The 25,808-nt window shown below is 38.6% G+C and overlaps 2 protein-coding genes and 1 pseudogene across 6 annotated transcripts in view; all 3 read left to right on the forward strand.

Moving 5' to 3' along the window:
* Nucleotides 1–7,158, forward strand: part of LOC142854903 (uncharacterized) — a 35,346-nt gene extending 28,188 nt beyond the window's left edge. For 2 of the 4 annotated variants that reach the window (XM_075981348.1, XM_075981323.1), the window contains one exon: nt 588–7,158. In XM_075981348.1, coding sequence (XP_075837463.1) covers nt 588–1,968 — 1,381 coding nt within the window. In that variant the 3' untranslated portion in view covers nt 1,969–7,158. Of the gene's footprint in view, nt 1–520 lie in introns of all 4 variants that reach the window. The other 2 variants (XM_075981331.1, XM_075981341.1) reach the window with 2 other exon arrangements.
* The window catches only part of LOC142854930 (uncharacterized), a 53,735-nt gene extending 28,173 nt beyond the window's left edge, over nt 1–25,562 (forward strand). The window contains exons 2-3 of one of the 2 annotated variants that reach the window (XM_075981374.1): nt 22,315–22,441; nt 23,892–25,562. In XM_075981374.1, coding sequence (XP_075837489.1) covers nt 22,362–22,441; nt 23,892–25,341 — 1,530 coding nt within the window. In that variant the 5' untranslated portion in view covers nt 22,315–22,361 and the 3' untranslated portion in view covers nt 25,342–25,562. Of the gene's footprint in view, nt 1–22,314; nt 22,442–22,636; nt 22,694–23,891 lie in introns of those variants that run through there. The other variant, XM_075981384.1, reaches the window with a different exon arrangement.
* Nucleotides 9,454–12,898, forward strand: LOC142855035 (large ribosomal subunit protein eL20 pseudogene; annotated as a pseudogene).
* Nucleotides 25,563–25,808: the final 246 nt, after the last annotated feature.

Here is a 25,808-nt window from a genome sequence, read left to right on the forward strand (position 1 = left end):
AACAAATAGAAGATATATAGCAGTCCCCATGTTGAGTATACTTGTTGAATTTGATGTACAGGTATACAAGTCATTGTTTTCCTAGTCTCATTGTTAATATATCAACAAGCTCACATTTCAGAAAAGCACCATGAGTACTAGGACTGTGTAAAATCTTCTGTTTGTCCTAGTACACTTAGCAAATGTAATTTCACTCACAGTATAGGAAACATTATGAATGCAATAAGAGTAGTAAAGCTCTGAGTTTTTTCAGTTCTCTTCAAATACATGAAAATTCTCATACAGAAAAAAAGTTTCTGGAAATGTAAACCATGTAATAAAGGCTGTTATCAGTTATCCTCAAAGATGAAAAGCAAGCCTTAATGAAGGGGAAAAACAAGATTGTAAACATGGTGATAAAACCTTAACATATAATTCTTCTTTAAAATAGACTAAATTGTAAAATTAATTTATACAGATAAAAATATTCAACAATGTATTAAATGTAGTAATGCTTTCACATGTACCATTATCATTGTAGGGATGAAAAAAGTCAAAATTTCTGCATGTACTCAATGTCTTAAAGCTTTTGCATGTCATCTTCACAGGCATGAAAAAACACACACTAGATTGAAACCTTATGAAGAAAATGAGTATGGTAAAGCTTTTTCATATCACAGTCATCTTCAAATGCATAAAAGATCATACACCGGAGAGAAACCCTTTGAATGTAATAAGTGTTGCAAAACCTTTACACGTCACCATACTCTTCAAATGCATAAAAGAACACATACTGGAGAGAAGCCCTATGAATGTTATCAGTGTGGTAAAGCCTTCGCTAGGCAAGACCATCTTCAATCTCATGAAAGAAGCCATACTGGAGAGAAACCCTATGAATGTAGTCAGTGTGGTAAAGCCTTTGCAGATCACAGTAATCTCCAAAAGCATAAAATAACCCATACTGGAGAGAAACCCTATAAATGTAATCAGTGTGGTAAAGCCTTTGTCCATCCCAATACTCTCCGAAAGCATAAAAAAACCCATACTGGAGAAAAACTGTTTGAATGTAATCAGTGTGGTAAAGCCTTCGTACAGCACATTCATCTTCAAATTCATGAAAGAAGCCATAGTGGAGAGAAACCCTATGAATGTAATCAGTGTGGTAAAGCCTTTGCTGAAAAAAGTAGTCTTCAAAAACATAAAAGAACCCATACTGGAGAGAAACCCTATGAATGTAATCAGTGTGGTAAAGCTTTCGCACAGCACAGTTATCTTCACACTCATGAGAGAAGCCATACTGGAGAGAAACCCTATGAATGTAAACAGTGTGGTAAAGCCTTCGCACAGCACATTCATCTTCAAAATCATGAACGAACCCATACTGGAGAGAAACCCTATGAATGTAAACAGTGTGGTAAAGCCTTCGCACAGCACATTTATCTTCAAACTCATGAAAGAAGCCATACTGGAGAGAAACCCTATGTATGTAATCAGTGTGGTAAAGCCTTTGCAGATCACAGTACTCTCCGAAAGCATAAAATAACCCATACTCGAGAGAAACCCTATGAATGTAATAAATGTGGTAAAGCTTTCGCAAGATCCAGTAGTCTCCAATATCATGAAAGAAGCCATACTGGAGAGAAACCCTATGAATGTAATCAGTGTGGTAAAGCTTTCGCATATTCCAAGAGTCTCCAAGATCATGAAAGAAGCCATACTGGAGAGAAACCCTATGAATGTAATCATTGTGGCAAAGCCTTTGCATATCCCAGTACTCTTCGAAAGCATAAAAGAACCCATACTGGAGAAAAACTGTATGAATGTAATCAGTGTGGCAAAGCATTTGCATATCCCAGTAGTTTCCAAAAACATAAACGAACCCATATTGTAAAGAAAGCCTATGAGTGTAATCAGTGTGGTGAAGCCTTTGCACAGCACATTCATCTACAAAGTCATGAAAGTAGCCATGTTGGAGAGAAAACCCTATAAAAGTAATCAGTGTGGTAAAGCCTTTGTTTGTCACAGTTGTCTCCAAACACATGGAAGAACACATACTGGAGAGAAACCCTATGAATATAATCAATGTGGTAAAGCCTTTGCATGTATAGTGATCTCTGAAAACATAGGGGAACCCATACTTGATAGAAACATCACGTATATAATTATTGTGCTAAAGGCTTTAAAGACATTAACTAACACATGCTAGAGATAAATCCTATGAATGTAATGAGTGTGGTAAAGGCTTTGCACTTCACAGGACTCTTCAAGTACATAAAAGATCACACAGTGAAGATAAACTCTATGAATGTCATCAATATGGTAAAGCATTTGCATGTATGAATAATCTAAGTCATGAGAAAAATCATACTGCATAGAAACCCTTTGAATGTATTCAGTATGATAAAGTTTTGTACTTTATATAGGAATAAAACTTTTTGTGTGCAACAATCTACTAAAATCTTTGTATATTACAATACACAATGACTACCTGAAAAAGCAACTGAGGACTTCTTATTATAAAGTATTTGGTAAGATCTTCAGTCAAAACACTTATAATCAACTACACAGTGATTTGAGTTTCCCTTCTGTATGCTGTGAATATATTTTGTTACCATTGTTTAATAAAGAAGCTGCTTTGGTCCTATAGCAGGGCAGAATAGAGCAAGGCAGGAATTCCAAGCAGAGATAGAGGAGAAAAGAAAGTGGAGTCAGACTCCATGTATCTGCTGAAGGAGACAGATGCCCTGGAACCTTACTGGTAAATCACAAGTCTTGTGATAAAATACAAAATATTAGGAATGGGGTAATTTAAGATGTCAGTATTAGTTAATAAGAATCCCAAGCCAATAGGCCAAGCACTGTTAATTAGTATAGTTTCTGTGTGATTATTTTGATTCTCTATAGCCAGGAATGAACAAGAATCTTCTGCCTACAATACAAGACTATTTCTTCCGTAGGAATAAATTTGACAGTGTTAACAATCTTTTCTAGCATTATGATGTCCTTTTTATACTGTTTGTACTTCAAAACTCATGGTAAAATGAATTTATGAATTTATCAAGCCCTATGTGTAGGGTAAGTAGGTCAGCCAAAGAAACAAATCCTGACCCTGACACCAGAGCCAGTGAAATATATAATTTTGACTCTGAAACTGGCCAAGCAAAGAAACACACTTTGTTCCTGAATACACGGAGAAACCGTGTCTTGAAAAATAAAAAAAAAAATCAATTATTGGTTATCATATTTTCGATTTTATTTTCTTCAATGGCATAAGTGCTATAATCTCTTTGTTTCTATTTTCCAATGTTTCCCAGTTTCTGAATTTCATTCTATTTTTAAGTACTCTTTATTTATTCATCTATTTATTAATATCTGTTTATAGCTGTGATTCTCAACCTGGTGGGGCATGATTCTTTTGGGGAATCAAATGAAGTTATCACAGGACTGGCTTAAAATCATCAGAAAGTAGAGATATTTATATTATAATTAACATTAGCAAAAATATAGTTATGAAGTAGTATGAATAATTTTATAGTTGGGGGGATCACTACATCAAGAGTAACTATTAAAGAGTCACAGCACTAGGAAGATTGAGAACAGCTGGTTTAGATTAATGTCTCCTGTAGCTCAGGCTTGCAACCTGCTATGTAACTGAGAATTGCTGTGAACACCCAATCCTGCCTCTGCTACCTAGTGCTGGAAAGACAGTCCTGCAACTCCTACCAGGCTGGACCTTGACTGTTCTGTGTGAAGGAGAAATAGATCAGTGAATGAGTATCCTCCAATTTCTGTAGATTTTATTGTGAATTTACAAGTGAAGTGAAAGCCGTGTAAGAATTGAGTTCACTGACCAAGTGTAAATCCAGTGTAGTCACAACAGACAAAGGATGGGCAAGAAGGAGGGTAAAAGCTTTCCTGCTGTGACGGTAATTGACATTAGCTGTGAGTAGTGAGGTGATCAATTTTAGATGTTCCATAAATGTCCTGTCTGGCCATTTCATGGGTCCACAGACCACACACAGGACCTGGTGCCTTTGAGGAGGAACAGGAATTCCTCTGAGAGAATGGAAGATTTTATTAAACTACAAATTTCCCAGATTAGGTTCTTGTCTGCCTATAGTGTGTAAGGACAAACCTTGAGGATGTTTGCTTTTCGAGACATTCTATCTCTTCTCGCCCAGTGGGGTAACTACTAATGTCTTGAAGCCCAGCTGGGTGGTCCTAGAGGGACTCTGGTTGGCAATTAGAAGCACCAGAGGTAGTTTACAGGTTCTTTCCAGGATTCTCTTGTTTTGCTCTCAGGAGCTGTAAGGAGGACCAAAAGCCATGCCATGGTGAATGTAGGAGCCACTGTCCCCAGACCAGGAAGTGCAGGTTGGCTGAGCTGTCAGAGGTGCTTGGACAGGGATGAACCACGAGTCAGACAGGTTCTATTGTTCTTCTTGGTGACCTTGGTAGTGGCCTTGGGCCTCTGATCTTTGTCGAGAGTGGGGGAGATTATGAGCTTGTAATATTGTTGCCTCACACTGTGTAACTGAGAATTGCTTTGAAAGCCTATTCCTGTCTCTGCTGCCCAGTGCTGGGTAGATGGTCCTTCAACTTCTTCAGGACTGGATCTTGACTGGTCAGTGGGAAGGAAAAATAAAGCAGCTAATGAGAGACCTCCAGTCTCTCTGACTTTCAGTGTATTATTGTAGATGAAGAGGGTGAGTACATAGGTCAGGCTTGAAGCTGGTAGATTCACAGTGCAGAAAGGGAGAGACAGGACAGTGGCTGAGAACTTTCCTATTTTAACAGTAGTTGAGATTACCAATGCAGAACCAGACAATCAATTTTAGGTGCTCCACCAATGTCCTGATGGTCATTTTTTTATTTCCACATATTGGGCAATAAAGAATCTGGATGAAGAACTGAACTTATCTCGAGACCAAATTGCTATAGTTACAGCAGTTCAACCAAAATAGATTTGAGTAAAATGTGGCCCTGCCTAACAGGAATGTTATTTTACTGGTTTTAAATATATACTTTGAGACAAAAGGGTTTGAGAAGTCTTTGATGTGCTCTAATATAATCTCTTGTTTCTGAATCACATGGCCTTATATCTTGTGTCAACTTTTCAAAATAATTTTTTGAGATTATAACTATATCATATCCACATTCTCTTTTCTGTCCCCAAGCCTTACTATGACCCCTTAATATCTTCTAATTCATGCCCCATTTTTCTTTAACAAGAGTTGTAATTGTGACTTGTGTTTGGCTGCAGGATTTCCCAGGTATGAGGCAATAGGTTTGCTGCACTGCACATTGAGTGTGTAATGGAATGTGCATACAAAGGATCATGTGCTCTGGATGAGGAACAGGGTATGGGCTAGGAAAGTGGATGAATGTGTACTGAAATACAGACTTTCTGGACTTAGGCCCTGTCTACTGGGCTGGAAGGGCAGAGCAGGAAGTACAGTGCTGTCTGAGTCATTTTATCTCTAATCACCCATTAGGAGAGCTGATAATATTCTGATGTCCATCAAGGTGGCCTTAGCCAGTGAGGAACTCTGGAAAATCTTAGCAATCAGGAATAATAGTGGCAGGTGGCTGGCAGGTTCTTTCCAGGATTCTTCTCTACTTTTGTTGTAATTGTTGTAAGGAAGACCACAAGCTATGCCATAGTGAGTGTAGGGTGTTCAGAGAAGGTCTGTTGGTCTGTCATTTCTGCTGCGATTTGGATGGACCATGTGCCAGACTGTGGTTCTATTGCTCTATGTAATGACCCGGGCAGTGCTCCTTGTCCTCCGAGCCTCGCTCTCTATGGATTTCCTGGGGAGAGGGAGACTCTGCAGCACTGGCATGGTAGGATATTATGCTTGTAATCTCACTGTCCACTCTACACACAGAGTCATGCTTTTGGTCTACAGTGGGAAGACAGATTTGAAAACTGATAATCTGGTTTCTAGAATTCTGAATATTGCAGTCTACTTTCAAGTTTGTCTTATGTTTCAAGTAGTTTTAAAGCTGGTAGAACTACAGTGATGTTGATTTAGCAATGCATAATTTAAATGTTTCTAACTTTCTGCTGCCACCAGCTGCAATGGTGTGATTCATGGATGTTTAGTTCCACAGGACAAAGGGAATTTCTGAGCTGCAGAGGTTTGTTAGGTGTGTATGGTGTTGGGCAGGTAGATAGGGCAAAGTCTATATCTTGTGCTATAATCCATGTGACAGGAAGCAAAAATTATTCTATATTGTTTTGGGAATGGGCATCAGTGGGGCTGGGTTTACCTGAAAACACAAGGAGGACTAACGGACTGCAGAGCCATAGCAGGAGATCATCTCTTTGCAGAGAGGGATCTAGAGCATGGGGTCTCTCTGGAAGAAATACCAGTAGCTGCAGGGTCAGAAACAACATTTAAGGATCACTTTGAGGTAATTTTGTGAAAATTGTGAAGTCTTTATTTATTTAATTTCTATACACATAGAATCATAGGTAGCTGGATAACATTGGTCAAGATCACACGTTTCCTGACTAAATTTCCTTTGGCCTTTTGATTAATAGCTGACTATATTTTCCCGCCTTTGTTCTTGACTTTCTCTCCATTCTCTTTATTCTTTCCCAAATATCATACACATTCTTTTTTTTTAAATATTTTTATGGTTTATTTAACTTTATTTCATGTGCATTGGTGTGAAGTGTCAGATCTTAGAGTTACAGACAGTTGTGAGCTGCCATGTGGGCGCTGGGAATTGAACCCGGGTCCTCTGAAAGAGCAGTCAGTGCTCTTAACCACTGAGCCATCTCTCCAGCCCCTATCATACACATTCTTGATTGATCAGCTTTGTGGTAATATTTTCTCCCCGAGACAGGGTTTTTCTGTTTCTTTGGAGCCTGTCCTGGGACTTGCTCTGTAGACCAGACTGGCTTCAAACTCACAGAGATCCTCCTGTCTCTTCTTTCTGAGTGCTGGAATTTAAGGTGTGTTCCTCTACCACCACCCACAAAGAAGTTATATTATGGCAGCCTGTGTACTATTTTTCATAATCCTAATTGATTACTCTGTGTGCTTCCAATACGAATGTAGCTTTGTAATCAGCTTTTCTGTTATAAATTGTTGGGAATTGTCACTGTACTGTATTTATTTATGGTGCAAATTTAACATACACATCATCTCAATGTTGATGCATCATGTTTCCAAGGATCATTTATTTACTTCTTTATTTATTTAGGTTTTGTTGCTCTTGTTGTTAATCTGTGAGAGACTTTGGTTTATTGGATAAAAGGTATTTGGATGTTGACAGGTGGCTCAGCACATATTCATTTTGGAGGTGACCTGAGTTCAGATACCTGTACTTAAATTGTGAGGCTCATAACTCTACCATTTCAGATCCAGGGCCTCTGAATCCCTCTTTTTTGTGTTACTTGTATACATATGGAAGACATTCTCACTCTGGCATAAACATATGCAAAAAAATAGCAATAAACTTGTTTTCAAAAGTGTTTGTTACTTATAAAACAATTAGAGTAAAACAAGTTGCTTTAGGTGTGCATTGATTCTTTAAAAAAAATCAGTCATCTTGCATTTTGTTTTAAAATGATTTCATTTCCTCACTCTGATTGCAGACGTACAGGCAGTCACCAATCAGGGGGAGCAAAATGGTGTCTAGGTGATCCTAACAGACATATTTTCTTTATTATAGATAGTGAGATGTTTTTTAGTAGTCAAAATTATTTTCTACAAAGTTAAGACATGAGAAGGTTTCAAGTGAATCTTTCCAATTTGGGGGGAACAACCCTCCTCAACCAGCTCTTATCTATTATTGGTATAAGATAAAGAACTGAAGTGTATAGTATGAGTGCTGGTCAGTGATTTATTAGAGTTTGATCTTGGTTAGCATCTTGTAGTTTTTATTTAAAGGACCATATTGTGTCTGTGTGCTTTGTTTGTCAGTGCTACCCTTCTATGCTATTGATTTTATTAATCGTTATTGAAGTATATTACTCATTTTCTGGAAAATAATGGTTTCACCAATTTTGTTTTCAGGTTTCTCATGTTATGAGTTCCTTGAGTGTTTGTTGGTTTGGGAAGTTTCTGTGGAGAGACACCTTTAGTTTTCTCGTCTTTATCTTAGATGTTTGCCTCTTTCCATTTCCTGGCATATCTATCTTCATGTTTGTGTTTTTGCTGCTTAAAGATCGAAGGGCAATGTACTAATCACATTTAAAAACTTCTTTTATATTATTGTCTCTTTCTTCTAATTAGCCTCAGCTATCAGCATGACATAGCTTAGAGTGATCTGAGAAAATACCAATTGAGAGTATGCCTAGATCAGAATACCTGATTAAGGTATCTGAGAGAGATTGTGTTGATTTCGATTGATATAGGAAGACTCTTCCACTGAGTTGGCAATATCTCTGAACAAGCAGCTCTGATAGGAGAGCTAGTTGAGCATAAGACAGAGACAAAGCAAGAGAGAAATCCTGAAAACAATGGTTCCACATATTTTGCCTTTAGTTATTAGCTTGATTTGTCTATCCAAAGATGTCATAAGGAGGAATTGTGAAATAGGGTTAACAACCAAATAAGCATGTTCATTACCTGAGTTGCTTTTGATTGCATAATTTAATAACAGCAACAGAGAAGAAAGAACAAAAATGGGACTCAAAGGGGATTTTGTTGCTGCAACCTGGGAATGTTGACTCTGAGAAGAATGCTGAAGATATCAGAACACTGGACAAAGATCATAATCAGCTGGTCTGGTAGAACCTAGAAGATGGGAACGTTGAGAGTAATGACAGATAGTGGAGGTCAAGGTCATAGGATTTTAGTGGGCAGTAGGCTCTTCAGGGAACCATGCAGTTGGCCCTACCTAACTGGCTTGAGGGACCTGTATCATAGGTTTTTCAGGTTAAAGTCCATGGTTCCTGGGTCACAATATACCTCCCAGTTCCTGACAGACTGTTGCATTCCCTTAGGCAGTAAGCATTCAGGCTGATTTCTGCACTTTGTATGATCCCTAAGTAGTCAAGGAATCATGAATGCTTAACAGGACAATTGAACTTAGATATTAATCTTGTATATGCTGTATAGCTTCTAAACATCATTATATCCTGGTGTAGACAGAGATTGCTTTTCATTTCCCAAATGTCCAGACTTGTAATAATTATACAGAAATTGTATTAATTATAAGACTGCATATTCAATAGCTTATGCTTCTTATTAAGTAATTTTCCCATCTTAAATTAAGCCATTTTTATCAATCTGTGTATTGCCACATGGCTGTGGCCTGCCAGTAAGGTTCCTTCCAGCATTTGTCTCCTTCAGTGGCTACATGTCATCTCCCTCACTCTGCCTTCTTTTCTCCTCTATCTCTGCTTGGAATTCCCACCTTGTTCTATTCTGTGCTGCCATAGGCCCAAAGCAGGTGTTTTTTTGTTTTTTTTTTTTGTTTTTGTTTTTTTTTTTGGTTTTTCGAGACAGGGTTTCTCTGTGGCTTTGCAGCCTGTCTGGAACTAGCTCTGTAGAACAGACTGGTCTCGAACTCACAGAGATCCACCTGTCTCTGCCTCCCAAGTGCTCAAAGCAGTTTTTTTGTATTAACCAATGGGAATAAAATATATTCACAGCATACAGAGGGGAATTCCATAACATCCTGGAAGCTACAAGAGTATTGATCCTAGAAATTTCCATTATCTTCTCTATTTGATAAATACAGAGTCGGAGTGTCCTCAATAAAACAGTCATAGCCTTGTCTTGTTGTGGCCTTTCTAGCCCAAGTCTGACTTCATTCCTTGTGGCACCATCAGGTGATCTTAGCTTGGTACACAAGCACAGGTGCTTAGAAGACTTCATGAAAAAAATTATCTATAGATCATTTGTGTGATATTTTTGTCCTAATCTTTCTTATTCTCTCCTTGTCCTGAAAAAGACCTTAGGCAGAATTAGAGAGGTATAAACTGATTTCCTATACAAAATACTGCCTCTATTGGATGGTTATTACTGATGACTCATTCAGGTCTACAGTGAAAAAAAAACAAGAAGAAAAAGATGACGAGTGTAGCTGCAAGTTTTCCCTCCCATCTTCCAGCTCCCAAATAACCACTCAGAGGCTTATATTAATTACAAATATTTGGCTAATGACTCAGACTAATACTAGCTAATTCTTACAATTAAATTAACCAATATTTTGTATATATTTGCTACCTGATTCATGACTTGTTACCTCACATCTTGTTCTGCCTGCAGCTCTTGGAGTTTCCTTGACTTCACCTTCTTTCTCTCTGTATTTGTTTGGATTTCCTAGCTAGCTATATTCTGCCCTGTCATAGGCTAAAACAGCTTTATTCATCAACCAAAGAAAGCAACACATATTTTCAGCATTCAGAGGGACACCGCACATCAGAAAAGTGTGTTTTGTTAAGTAAAACAATACTAGGTAGTTTCAGATGGCAGTCCAGTGGTTAAAAGGATGCAGAGTTTGTCAACTATTTTAGCACCATTAAAGGGAAGAGCCTGGCTGTACATTTGAAGCCTAGGAGCATGCTCCATATGTAAGACTGCATCTAACTAAGCCCTTAATTCTTGGAAGGAGTACACAAAGTAATTCCTTGTCCCAGGAGCAACATCATATAGAACTTGCAGCAAATTTGGTCCAAGTTTGGTAGGGTCCATCAAATCTTGGCAGGAGTCCTTTTGTGACTGGCGGTGGAAGAGGACGGACCGCCATGAAGGCCTCGGGCACACTCAGGAGTACAAGGTGGTGGGGTACTGCTTGCCCATCCCGAAGTGCCACATACCACAGCTGTACCGAATGCGCATCTTCGCCCCCAACCATGTGGTGGCTAAGTCCCGCTTCTGGTACTTTGTGTCATAGCTGAAGAAGATGAAGAAGTCATCCGGGGAGATCGTGTACTGTGGGTATGTATTAGAGAAGTCCCCCCTGCGCGTGAAGAACTTCAGCATCTGGCTGCGCTATGACTCCCGCAGTGGGACACACAACATGTACCTCGAGTACCGCGACCTGACCACTGCTAGGGCTGTCACACAGTGCTACGGAGACATGGGTGCCCAGCATCGTGCCTGTGCACACTCCATCCAGATCATGAAGGTGGAAGAGATCGCTGCCGGCGAATGTTGCAGGCCGGCTGTCAAGCAGTTCCATGACTCCAAGATCAAGTTCCCGCTGCCTCACCTTGTTCTACCGAACCAGCACAAGCCTTGCTTCACTACCAAGAGGCCTAACACCTTCTTCTAGACCCAGAGACCCACTGAATAAAGCTTCAGAGTTCAAAAAAAAAATCTTGGCAGGATTACCTATGTCATACTGATTCAGAAAACAAGAAAGATGCAAAATATAAAGGTCATGGATTCTTTTTTTGTGATCAGGTCATCAGTATTTTGCCCATCTATGTTTGGCAGAGTCAGAGCCCCAGTGAAAGAAGAGATTGTGAGAGTTCATTACAGGAAGTGGTGGAGATGAAGCTGGGTCACATTTTAGACCACAGGATGTTGAGATACCCAAGCTATGGGACATCTGCCATGGAGAAGTGCATAGGGGTGTGGAAGTAGCAAGAGTGAGATATATGAGAGGTTGCAGTGTGTTGTTTGATATTTTGATCTTATTTAGATAAAAAGCATGTTTGGGGTCAGAGCTATTTACTGACCAAAAGATGTCAGAGTGTAGAAGGAATGGTGGGCTATGTTCCCCGCGCCTGGCCACCCACATTGCTAGCTTTACACCCGAAATAACACACAAATTGTATTTTTTTTTGATTTTTGAGACAGGGTTTCTCTGTAGTTTTTGGTGCCTGTCCTGGAACTAGCTCTTGTAGACCAGGCTGGCCTCGAACTCACAAAGATCCTCCTGCCTCTGCCTCCTGAGTGCTGGGATTAAAGGCATGCGCCACCACCGCCCAGCCAAATTATATTCTTTTAAACGCTGCCCGGCCCATTAATTCTAGCCTCTTACTGGTTAATTCTCACATCTTGATTAACCCATTTCTAATAATCTGTGTAGCATGAGGTGGTGGCTTACTGGGAAAGATCTTAATCTGCGTTCATTTTGGAGAGGAGAGGTATAGTGTCTGCCTCACTTCTCTTCTTCCCAGCATTCTGTTCTGTCTCCTCCGCCCACCTATGTTCAGACCTTTCTTTTTTAATTAACCAATGAAAGTAACAGATAGACAGATGACCCTCCTCCATCATCATAGAGGTTTGGAGGACAGTGGATAGATAGGAGACAAGAAGTAGTAAGGTTGGGCTGAGAGAGGATCTTGGCCTTTTTTGGATAGAGGAATGGAAGAGAAAGATTCACTGGTGGCTTTTCCAGTTTCTTTGATCTTTTAGGTTTTTAGTCCTGATATCTGACTCCCAATTTTTATTGATAAAGATTAATTAGTTAATGTTGCATCTGTTCCCCTAAAATTTATGCTTAATAAGCAGAAAGGAGTAATCAAGAACCCTAGATATAAATTGCACAGTAGTTTATTAACTTTAATTTTTTAATGCTAATGAAAAAAATGGCAGCTGTGGAGAAAGTTAAAAGTTATAACCTTTCATTTTTTTTATTTAGACAAAAGGGTAAATGTTGTGGAACATTAATTGAAGATGTTTCACATCCATTTATGCTGTGGAACGTTTGTTTAATAATGCAAGAGTGTGTTGCATTCCTTTATATTGCATTTTTTTAAAATTTTTATTGAGAAAAAGAAATAAAGTTACCGCCTCCTCCCAGCCTCACATTTCCCTCCCCCTCCTCCCACCCTTCTCTCCCTCCCCCAACTCTTCTCCCCGTCCCTCTCCAGTCCAAAGAGCAGTCAGGGTTCCCTGCCCTGTGGAAAGTCCAAGGTCCTCCCCCCTCCGTCCATGTCTAGGAAGGTGAACTTCCAAACTGGCTAGGCTCCCACAAAGCCAGAACATGAAGTAGGATCAAAACCCCGTGCCAGGGGCTGGAGAGATGGCTCAGTGGTTAAGAGCATTGCCTGCTCTTCCAAAGGTCCTGAGTTCAATTCCCGGCAACCACATGGTGGCTCACAACCATCTGTAAAGAGGTCTGGTGCCCTCTTCCGGCCTGCAGGCATACACACAGACAGAATATTGTATACATAATAAATAAATAAAATAAATATTTAAAAAAATAAAAAAAAACCCGTGCCATTGTCCTTGGCTTCTCATCAGCCCTCATTGTTCACCATGTTCAGAGAGTCCGGTTTTATCCCATGCTTTTTCAGTCACAGTCCAGCTGGCCTTGGTGAGCTCCCAATATATCAGCCCCACTGTCTCAGTGGTTGGGTGCACCCTTCGTGGTCCTGACTTCCTTGCTCATGTTCTCCCTCCTTCTGCTCCTCATTGGGACCTTGGGAGCTCCAGTGTGGGTCTCTGTCTCTATCTCCATCCATCACCAGATGAAGGGTCTATGGTGATATGCAAGATATTCATCAGTATTGCTATAGGAGAGGGTCATTTCAGGTTCCTTATCCTCAGCTGCCCAAGGAACTAACTGGGGACATCGCCTTGGGCTCCTGGGAGCCACTCTAGGTTCAAGTCTCTTGCCAACCCTAAGGTGGCTCCCTTATCTAAGAATTGTGCTTCCCTGCTCCCCTATCCAACCTTCCTTTATCCCAATCATCCTGTTTCCCCAAGTTTCCCCCATCCTCCCCTTCTCATTTTTCTCTCCCCATCTCCCCTTACCCCCACCCCACCCCACCCCCAAGATCCCAATTTTTCCCCTGGCAATTTTGTCTACTTCCCATAGCCAGGAGGATAACTACATGTTTTTCTTTGGGTTCACCTTCTTATTTAGCTTCTTTAGGATCACCAATTATAGGCTCCGTGACCTTTATTTATGGCTAGAATCCAATTATGAGTGAGTACATCTCATGTTCATGTTTTTGGGTCTGGGTTACCTCACTCAGGATGGTGTTTTCTATTTCCATCTATTTGCATGCAAAATTCGAGAAGTCATTGTTTTTTTTTTACCACAGCGTAGTACTCTAATGTGTATATATTCCACACTTTCTTCACCCATTCTTCCATTGAAGGACATGTAGGTTGTTTCCAGGTTCTGGCTATTACAAACAATACTGCTATGAACATAGTTGAACAAATGCTTTTGTCATATGATAGGGCATTTCTTGGGTATATTCCCAAGAGTGGTATTGCTGGGTCCAGGGGTAGGTTGATCCCGAATTTCCTTGGTGGGTTCCCGATAGAACATCCCCATTGTCTCAGCGTGTGGGTGCACCCCTCGTGGTCCTGAGTTCCTTGCTCGTGCTCTCTCTCCTTCTGCTCCTGATTTGGACCTTGAGATTTCTGTCTGGTGTTCCAATGTGGGTCTCTGTCTCTGTCTCCTTTCATCGCCTGATGAAGGTTAATATTCAGGAGGATGCCTATATGTTTTTCTTTGGGTTGTCCTTATTTAGCTTCTCTAGGATCACTATTTATAGGCTCAATGTCCTTTGTTTATAACTAGAAACCAAATATGAGTGAGTACATCCCATGTTCCTCTTTTTGGGTCTGGCTTACCTCACTCAGGATAGTGTTTTCTATTTCCATCCATTTGTATGCAAAATTCAAGAAGTCCTTGTTTTTTTTAAAATATTTATTTATTTATTATGTATATAATATTCTGTCTGTGTGTATGCCTGCAGGTCAGAAGAGGGCACCAGACCCCATTACAGATGGTTGTGAGCCACCATGTGGTTACTGGGAATTGAACTCAGGACCTTTGGAAGAGCAGGCCTCTGAGCCATCTCTCCAGCCCCCAAGAAGTCCTTGTTTTTTACTGCTGAGTAGTACTCTAATATGTATATATTCCATACTTTCTTCATCCATTCTTCCATTGAAGGGCATCTAGGTTGTTTCCAGGTTCTGGCTATTACAAACAATGCTGCTATGAACATAGTAGAGCATATACTTTTGTTGTATGATAAGGCCTGTCTTGGGTTTATCCCCAAGAGTGGTATTGCTGGGTCCAGGGGTAGGTTGATCCCGAATTTCCTGAGAAACCGCCACACTGCTTTCCAAAGTGGTTGCACAAGTTTGCATTCTCCACAAGCTCTCCAGCAAAGGCTGTCATTGGTGTTTTTTATTTCAGCCATTCTGACAGGTGTAAGATGGTATCTTAAAGTTTCTTGATTTGCATTTCCCTGATAACTAAGGAAGTTGAGCATGACCTTAAGTGTCTTTTGGCCATTTGAACTTCTTCTGTTGAGAATTCTCTGTTCAACTCAGTGCCCCATTTTATAATTGGGTTGATTAGCCTTTTACGTTCTAGTTTCTTGAGTTCTTTATATATTTTGGAGATCAGACCTTTGTCAGTTGCGGGGTTGGTGAAGATCTTCTCCCAGTCAGTGGGTTGCCTTTGTGTCTTAGCGACAGTGTCCTTTGCTTTTCAGAAGCTTCTCAGTCTCAGGAGGTCCCATTTATTCAATGAGGCCCTTAATGTCTATGCTGCTGGGGTTATACGTAGGAAGTGGTTTCCTATGCCCATGTGTTGTAGAATACTTCCCACTTTCTCTTCTATCAGGTTCAGTGTGTTTGGACTGATATTGAGGTCTTTAATCCATTTGGACTTGAGTTTTGTGCATGGTGATAGATATGGATCTCTTTTCATTCTTGTACAGGTTGACATCCAGTTTTGCCAGCACAATTTGTTGAAGATGCTCTCTTTTTTCCATTGTATACTTTTAGCTCCTTTCTTGAAAATCAGGTGTTCATAGGTTTGTGGGTTAATGTCAGGGTCTTCTATTCGATTCCATTGGTCGACTTCTCTGTTTTTATGCCAATACCAAGCTGTTTTCAATACTGTAGCTCTGTAATAGAGCTTGAAGTCAGGGATGGTAATGCCTCCAGACAATCCTTTATTGTATAAGATTGTTTTGGCTATCCTGGGTTTTTTGTTTTTCCATATAAAGTTGATTATTGTCTTCTCCAGATCTGTGAAGAATTTTGATGGGATTTTAATGGGGATTGCTTTGAATCTATAGATTGCTTTTGGTAGAATTGCCATTTTTACTATGTTGATCTTCCCAAGATCAGGGGAGATCCTTCCATTTTCTGGTGTCTTCTTCAATTTCTTTCTTCAAAGACTTAAAGTTCTTGTCATATAGATCTTTCACTTCCTTTGTCAGAGTTACCCCAAGATATTTTATGCTATTTGTGGCTATCGTGGAAGGTGATTCTTCTTTGATTTCCCCTCTGTTTCCTTATCCTTAGTGTATTGGAAGGCCACTGATTTTTTGGAGTTGATCTTATATCCTGTCACATTACTAAAGGTGTTTATCAGCTGTAGGAGTTCTTTGGTAGAGTTTTTGGGGTTGCTTATGTATACTATCATATCATCTGCAAATAATGAAAACTTAACTTCTTCCTTTCCAATACGAATCCCCTTGATTCCCTGATGTTGTCTTATTGCTATTGCTAGAACTTCAAGCACTATATTAAAGAGGTACGGAGAGAGTGGACATCCTTGTCGTGTTCCTGATTTTAGTGGGATGGCTTTGAGTTTTTCTCCGTTTAATTTAATTTTAGCTGTCAGCTTGCTGTAAAAAGCTTTTATTATATTTAGGTATGACCCTTGTATCCCTAGTCTCTCCAAGACCTTTATCATAAAGGGGTGTTGAATTTTGTCGAATGCTTTTTCAGCATCTAATGAAATGATTATATGTTTCTTTTTCGTTCAGTTTATTTATATGGTGGATTACATTGATAGATTTTTGTATGTTGAACCAGCCCCGCATTTCTGGGATGAAGCCTACTTGATCATAATGGATAATTTTTCTAATTTGTTCTTGGATTCAGTTTGCCAGTATTTTGTTGAGGATTTTTGCGTCGATGTTCATGAGTGAGATTGGCCTGTAATTCTCTTTCTTGGTTGAGTCTTTGTGTGGTTTTGGTATCAGAGTAACTGTAGCTTCATAAAAGGAATGTGGTAATGACTCTTCTGTTTCTATATTGTGAAATACATTAAGGAGTATAGGTATTAGGTCTTCTTGGAAGTTCTGGTAGAATTCCGCATTGAAAGCATCTGGTCCTGGGCTTTTTTTGGTAGGGAGGTTTTTGATAACAGCTTCTAATTCTTCGCGACTAACAGGTCTATTTAGATTGTTCACCTGGTCCTGGTTTAACTTTGGTATATGGTATTTATATAAAAAAGTGTCCATTTCTTTTACATTTTCCAGTTTTGTGGCATACAGGCTTTTATAGTAAGATCTAATGATTCTCTGAATTTCCTCTGTGTCTGTGGTTATGTCCCCCTTTTCATTTCTGATCTTATTAATTTTCATATTCTCTCTCTGCCGTTTGATTAGTTTGGATAGGGGTTTATCAATCTTGTTGATTTTTCTCCAGGAACCAGCTTTTTGTTTCATTGATTCTTTGGATTGTTTTCTGTGTTTCTATTTTGTTGATTTCAGCCCTCAGTTTGATTATTTCCAGTCTTCTACTCCTCCTAGGTGAGTCTGCTTCTTTCTTTCTAGAGCTTTCAGGTAGGCTGTTAAGTCTCCAACGTGTGCTTTCTCTGTTTTCTTTAAGTGGGCACTTAGCGCTATGAACTTTTCTCTTAGGACTGCTTTCATAGTGTCCCATAAGTTTGAGTATGTTGTTTCTTTATTTTCATTAAATTCAAGGAAGACTTTAATTTCTTTCTTTATTTCTTCCTTAATCCAGGTATGGTTCAGTAGTTGACTGTTCAGTTTCCATGAGTTTGTAGGCTGACTGGGGGTATCGTTGTTGAATTCTAACTTTAATCCATGGTGATCTGATAAGACACAAGTGGTTACTAATTTTTTTTTTGTAACTGTGGAAGTTTGCTTTGTTACCGAGTATGTGGTCAATTTTCGAGAAGGTTCCATGAGCTGCAGAGAAGAAGGTATAATCTTTCCTATTTGGGTGGAATATTCTGTTAAGTCCAGTTGATTCATTACGTCCATTGATACTCTAATTTCTCTGTTAGGTTTCTGTCTGATTGACCTGTCCATTGGTGAGAGAGGAGTGTTGAAGTCTCCTACTATTAGTGTGTGCGGTTTGATGGCTGCCTTGAGTTTTAGTAATATTTCTTTGACATACATGGGTGCTTTTATATTAGGGGCATAGATATTCAGGATTGAGACTTCATCCTGATGAATTGTTCCTGTTATGAGTATAAAATGTCCCTCTCCATCTCTTCTGAATGATTTAAGTTTAAAGTCAACTTTGTTAGAAATTAATATGGCCACACCTGCTTGTTTCTTAGGTCCATTTGCTTGATAAGCCTTTTCCCAGCCCTTTACTCTGAGTAGGTGCCTGTCTTTGTGGTTGAGGTGTGTTTCTTTTAAACAGAAGAATGTTGGATCCTGTTTTTGTATCCAATCTCTTAGCCTGTGCCTTTTTATAGGTGAATTGAGTCCATTGACATTAAGTGATATTAATGACCAGTGGTTCTTAACTCCGGTCACTTTTTATTAGTAGAGTTTGTGTGTTTCCTTTCTTTGAGTTGTGCTGGTGAAGGGTCTCTAGATGTCTGAGTTATTGTGGTCATTGTTGGACTCCTTGGTTAGTGATTTTCCTTCTATTATTTTCTGTAAGGCTGGATTTGTGGCTACGTATTGTTTAAATTTGTTTTTATCCTGGAAAATTTTGTTTTCTCCATTTATAGTGAACAAAAGCTTGGCTGGGTATAGTAGTCTGGGCTTCATCCATGGTCTCTTAGTGTCTGCAGTACATCTATCTATCCAGGACCTTCTGGCTTTCATGGTTTCCATAGCGAAGTCAGGTGTAAGTCTGATAGGTTTACCTTTATAAGTAACTTGGCCCATTTCCTTTGCAGCTCTTAATATTCTTTCTTTATTCTGTATGCTTTGTGTTTTGATTATTATATGGCGAGGGGATGTTTTTTTCTTTTGATCCAGCCTTTTAGGTGTTCTGTATGCTTCCTGAACCTTCATAGGTACATCTTTCTTTAGGTTGGGAAAGTTTTCTTCTATAATTTTATTAAATATATTTTCTGGACCGTTGAGCTGCACTTCTCCTTCTTCTACTTCTATTATTCTTAGGTTTGGTCTTTTTATTGTGTCCCAGATTTCCTGAATGTTTTGGGATGAGAATTTGTTGGTTTTGCTGTTTTCTTTGATCAGTGCGTTTGTTTTCTCTATGTTATCTTTAGAATCTGAGATTCTTTCTTCTATCTCTTGTATTCTGCTGGTAATGCTTGTTTCTGTAGTCTCTATTTGTTTACCTAGATTTTCCATGTCCAGCCGGCCCTCTGTTTGTGTTTTCTTCTTTGCCTCCATTTTAGTTTTCAAGTCTTGAACTGTTTCCATTATCTGTTTGATTGTTTTTCCTTGGTTTCCTAGGGTGTCATTCACTGATTTATTCGATTCTTCAAACTTTCTGTTATACTTCTCATCCATTTCTATAAGGGCATTGTTTACATGCTGTTTAGGGGCCTCAATCACTCTCATAAAGTCAATTTTTTTCTACTTCTTCTTGATTAAGGTGTTCATGTCCTCCTGTTGTGAGCTCCCTGGGTTCTGGTGGTTTTATGTTGTTTTTCAGATTGTTGGGTGAATTCTTGGTTTAGCACCTGCACATCACTTCCTCTGAATGCTTCCCTATGGATCTTCTTTTACAGGATCAGGTCTCCTTGCCTACTGATGTACCTTCCCAGTGATGGCACTCCCAGTGCTGGCTCTCACAAATCATATGCTGTTTCTTTAAAAAATTTATTATTCTGCATTTGGTTTGAAAATGTTTTTATTTCCTCATTCAAAAATTCAAAGAAAATAAAACAATATACATAATCCAGACACTGTGTATACAGTCCTTCTTTACGTGGGTTAGTTGTTTTTATTCTATTACTTTTTAATATTTATTTAATTGTCTTTACTCTCTTAATTTATGACTGTCTGTTCTCTGTCTCTTTAAAGACTTCGTTTCATTTTTTATGAGCCATTTACATCTTTTTATAACTCTATTATTTTCCTTTTCTCTCCCAGCTCTATGTACATTTTTAAAACACACTCTGTCTCATTTAGAGGTCTTTTATGTATGAAATTGTACTATTGTGTATCCGTAATTCTTTCCTGTTCAGGAGTGTGCTTCTTAAAATGCTAAGCACTTCTTATGAACTTAAGCTGTGCCATTGGTAGAGAAAATATGTCCTGGCTGCTTGCTCCACACAGTCCAAGATGGCAGAGGCACATTTGCTGCCTCCAAGAGCCATGTACATTGCCCCATTTTCAGGCATTCACCGGGTCTCAGTTGCCATTAGCAATCTCCTCACAGACCCCATTACTGGTCCTCCAGAAAGAGTCAGAGTTCGCGCTGACAGCACAGCCCAGAAAGCCTGCATTTCAAAATGGTGCAGCTTTTTTTCTGCTACCTCTAAATCAGGAAAACCTCTCTTAAAGGTGCCAAAGCATGTCACCAGTAAGCAAAGGCCATTTGGGGAAAGAAATGTAGCTAAACTTCATTTTTTAGTGTCTAGGATTCCTTTCTAAGCTCTCTAAGATTGTAAGTGGATTTTAGTTGGCTGCGTGGTCGTGTTTATTATGGGAAACTGCTTGTTAGTTCCCAGCTGCTCAGCCCGAAAACAATCACACAGAATCTGTATTAATTAAATCGCTGCTTAGCTCATTGGCTCTAGCAACTTATTGGCTAACTCTTACATGTTAATTTAATCAATTTCTATCAATCTGTGTATTGCAATGTGGGTATAACTTACAAGATAAAGTTCTCAGCATCTGTCTTCTGCAGGGCTACATGACTTCTCTCTGACTCTGCCTTCTTTCTCCCAGCATTCAGCTTAGTTTTCCCAACCCACCTTAGAGTTGTCCTATAGCTCTGTTATAGGTCCAAAGCAGTTTCTTTACTAACCAATGATAATCACAGCATACAGATTGGAATCCCACAATATGAGTTTCTATAGCCTCAACCCATTTTCTGTTCTTTGTGCCTACTGTGTTGTGGTTGAAACTAATCAGTCAGCTTTCTGTCATTACTTCCCCACCATCATAAACTCTATCACTAAATCACATAAGGTTGAGTAGAACTAGCTGCTATTTGGTGCTAAGGTTGTTTGGTAGCCTACTGTTTTTATTTTTGTTGATTTATTTTTGAAGACATGGTTTGTCTGTGTAGCCCTAGCTGTCCTGAAAGTAGCTGTATATACCAGTTTGGCTTCAACCTCAGAGTACCTCTTAACTCTGACGCCATAGTGCTGAGATTAAAGGTGGGCCAGCATTCCTGACTTTTTTGTTTTTATATCATTTTTTTAATCAAGCATACGCTATTGTAGTGAACTTCACCCATATCTTAAATTTTAAATTTTACAGAGGGTATCATTATCTTTCCCTGGATGGCATGTATTCAAGACATTAATACTACCTGTGCCTTCTGAGTCATTGGATTGCAGGTGCATAACCTTCTTTCTGCCTGTTTTGTTTTTTTTGAGTTTTTATCTTAAAAAGAGTATTTTACCTGTATGCATGGTTATGCATGATGTGAGTACCTGGTCCTTCCTTACATTGATCAAAAGATGGTACTAGAAACATTGCACTTGGAGTAATGCATAGTTATTATCCCCCATGGAAGTCATTGGTACACAAGACCAGGAGGACTCTTTACTGTTGAGCCATCTTTCCTGCTCTGTGTTGATTATCTGTAATCAGCATATTAATTGCTATTGTTTTCATTTGTCCATTCGTAACTTTTTAAACACACCCTACCTTTTAGTCAAATCTTATTTATGTTGCAGTTTAAAGTGGGGCACTTCAGGTTTCTGGTAGATGAATAAATAGTTGATGTGAATGCCTAAGTTTTGTAGAAACTTCAGCAAATACCTGTGAGTTATTCCTAACTTTTATGTTTGTTTGATTGATTTTTATCATGTGAAAGAGGTATTTAACACGTATTTCTGGCTGCCCTAGAAGTGATTGCATGGACTAGGCTGGTATTCAACTCAGAGGCAGATAAATATTCATGCCTTTGCCTTCTGAGTACACGGATTAGAGGAATGATTCAATGTATCCAGGTTTTTCATCTTATATTTCTTTATTGTTGTCAGAAATTAATCGTTCATACAATTTCTCTTATCTGTACTCTGTACTGTTGATCTGTTTATATATCTTTCATTGTTGGGTAGTGGCATTTCTCTTGCAAGGTGATATCAATTCAAATGGTTCAGAAATAAGAAGGGTGAACTTTGGGATCAGTTTGCTTCTAAAGTGACTTGGTAATTAAATAATGATGTATATGTCATGGAATAAGTATGGGGATCACCAGAATTATATAATGATATTGTCAAAAAAGTACAAATTTACAGTGTTGTCAAATCATACTTTCTGTTGTACACATGTATGGGATATTTTAGAATGCAGTGACCTATGATGACGTGCATGTTGACTTCACTTGGGAAGAATGGACTTTGCTGAATCCTTCCCAGAAGAGTCTCTACAAAGATGTGATGGTAGAGACCTACAGAAACCTAACTACTATAGGTAAGACTAAATTATCTTTTTGTTTCAAATAAGGGGACAAGTGTTCATTGGTTAATGATGCTCTTTTGTAATATGATATGAGAAAGAAGAATGGGTAAAGAAATCAGGCATTGGTTTGTTTTGCTTATATGGCAACTAAATTTTTTACAATTTTTAATATATATCATACATTTTTCTGTCACTATATTTTAGGATATAATTGGGAAGACCATAATATTGAACAATATTTTCAAAGTTTAGAAGATATGAAAGGTAATTTCCATGTATAAGCTCATACAAATGTACCCCTGAAGAATTTATAATGTATCCTTTATGTTTTCAACCAAAACAACAATGTAATAAACTGCATTGATGATTATTAAAATTATCGCAAAATCATATACCTTAATTTCAGATAGGTGAACTGCATTTGCAAGTCATGCTTTTAAGAAAGAAGCAAGGAAATGATGCCTTAACCTATATTTCCATTTCAATCATGATACAATAAGAACTATACTGCAAAATTGTCAGATCATTTATTTCATATTATTCATATTATAAAAGATATACATATTGAAAACATGATAAGTATATCTCTGAAACTCTCTATTACACTCATATTCCATAGAAAAGGTAGTTCATCCCATATACTTGTGACTGTTTTAAGCTTAGTGAGAAGGTAGTTAGAGTCCCAAATCAAGGGCAGCTGTCCTGGAGAGGCCTCAATCCATTTACCAAAAGTCTATGAGGACAAAAAGTCAAACTGTGAACTCAATGTGGAAGCTTGACATTTGTTATTCTTCCTTTATTAAGTATATCATATGTTCCTCTGGATACAAGCCACATGAGCATAGGGATGTGAAGAAATATAACATACCTCTCTCTCGGAACAAATAGAAGATATATAGCAGTCCCCATGTTGAGTATACTTGTTGAATTTGATGTACAGGTATACAAGTCATTGTTTTCCTAGTCTCATTGTTAATATATCAACAAGCTCACATTTCAGAAAAGCACCATGAGTACTAGGACTGTGTAAAATCTTCTGTTGTCCTAGTACACTTAGCAAATGTAATTTCACTCACAGTATAGGAAACATTATGAATGCAATAAGAGTAGTAAAGCTCTGAGTTTTTTCGGTTCTCTTCAAATACATGAAAATTCTCATACAGAAAAAAAGTTTCTGGAAATGTAAACCATGTAATAAAGGCTGTTATCAGTTATCCTCAAAGATGAAAAGCAAGCCTTAATGAAGGGGAAAAACAAGATTGTAAACATGGTGATAAAACTTCAACATATAATTCTTCTTTAAAATAGATTAATTGTAAAATTAATTTACAGATAAAAATATTCAACAATGTATTAAATGTAGTAATGCTTTCACATGTACCTATATCATTGTAGGCACGAAAAAAGTCAAAATTTCTGCATATACTCAATGTCTTAAAGCTTTTGCATGTCGTCTTCACAGGCATGAAAAAACACACACTAGATTGAAACCTTATGAAGAAAATGAGTATGGTAAAGCTTTTTCATATCACAGTCATCTTCAAATGCATAAAAGATCATACACCGGAGAGAAACCCTATGAATGTAACAAGTGTTGCAAAACCTTTACACGTCACCATACTCTTCAAATGCATAAAAGAACACATACTGGAGAGAAGCCCTATGAATGTAATCAGTGTGGTAAAGCCTTCGCTAGGCAAGACCATCTTCAATCTCATGAAAGAAGCCATACTGGAGAGAAACCCTATGAATGTAGTCAGTGTGGTAAAGCCTTTGCAGATCACAGTAATCTCCAAAAGCATAAAATAACCCATACTGGAGAGAAACCCTATAAATGTAATCACTGTGGGAAAGCCTTCGCACGGCAAGAGCATCTTCAAACTCATGAAAGAAGCCATACTGGAGAGAAACCCTATGAATGTAAGCAGTGTGGTAGAGCCTTCGCACAGCACATTTATCTTCAAAGTCATGAAAGAAGCCATACTGGAGAGAAACCCTATGAATGTAATCAGTGGAATAAAGGCTTGGCAGATCACAGTAATCTCCAAAAGCATAAAATAACCCATACTGGAGAGAAACCCTATAAATGTAATCAGTGTGACAAAGCCTTTGTACATCCCAATACTCTCCGAAAGCATAAAAGAACCCATACAGGAGAAAACCTGTATGAATGTAATCAGTGTGGTAAAGCCTTCACACGGCAAGACCATCTTCAAACTCATGAAAGAACCCATACTGGAGAGAAACCCTATGAATGTAATCAGTGTGGTAAAGCCTTTGCTGATCAAAGTAGTCTCCAAAGACATAAAAGAAGCCATACTGGAGAGAAACCCTATGAATGTAATCACTGTGGTAAAGCTTTCGCATATTCCAATAGTCTCCAATATCATGAAAGAAGCCATACTGGAACGAAACCCTATGAATGTAATCAGTGTGGTAAAGCCTTCGCACAGCACAGTTATCTTCAAACTCATGAAAGAAGCCATACTGGAGAGAAACCCTATGAATGTAATCAGTGTGGTAAAGCCTTTGCAGATCACAGTACTCTCCGAAAGCATAAAATAACCCATACTCGAGAGAAACCCTATAAATGTAATAAGTGTGGTAAAGCTTTCGCAAGATCCAGTAGTCTCCAATATCATGAAAGAAGCCATACTGGAGAGAAACCCTATGAATGTAATCAGTGTGGTAAAGCTTTCGCATATTCCGGTAGTCTCCATGATCATGAAAAAACCCATACTGGAGAGAAACCCTATGAATGTTGTCAGTGTGGCAAAGCCTTTGCATATCCCAGTATCCTCCGAAAGCATAAAAGAACACATACTGGAGAAAAACTGTATGAACGTAATCAGTGTGGCAAAACCTTTGCATATCCCAGTAGTTTCCAAAACATAAACGAACTCATAATGTAAAGAAATCCTATGAATGTAATCAGTGTGGTGAAGCCTTTGCACAGCACATTCATCTACAAAGTCATGAAAGTAGCCATGTTGGAGAGAAAACCCTATAAAAGTAATCAGTGTGGTAAAGCCTTTGTTTGTCACAGTAGTCTCCAAACACATGGAAGAACACATACTGGAGAGAAACCCTATGAATATAATCAATGTGGTAAAGCCTTTGCATGTTTAGTGATCCCTGAAAACAAAATAACCCATACTGGATAGAAACATTACGTATGTAATTATTGTGCTAAAGGCTTTGTTTATCATAGTCATCTTCAAAGACATGAACTAACACATGCTGGAGAGAAATCCTATGAATGTAATGAGTGTGGTAAAGCCTTTGCACTTCACAGGACTCTTCAAATGGATAAAAGATCACACACTGGAGATAAACTCTGTGAATGTCATCAGTATGGTAAAGCCTTTGAATGTATGAA

This window comes from Microtus pennsylvanicus, chromosome 1 (genome assembly GCF_037038515.1).
Source record: "Microtus pennsylvanicus isolate mMicPen1 chromosome 1, mMicPen1.hap1, whole genome shotgun sequence".
Taxonomy (NCBI): Eukaryota; Metazoa; Chordata; class Mammalia; order Rodentia; family Cricetidae; genus Microtus; species Microtus pennsylvanicus.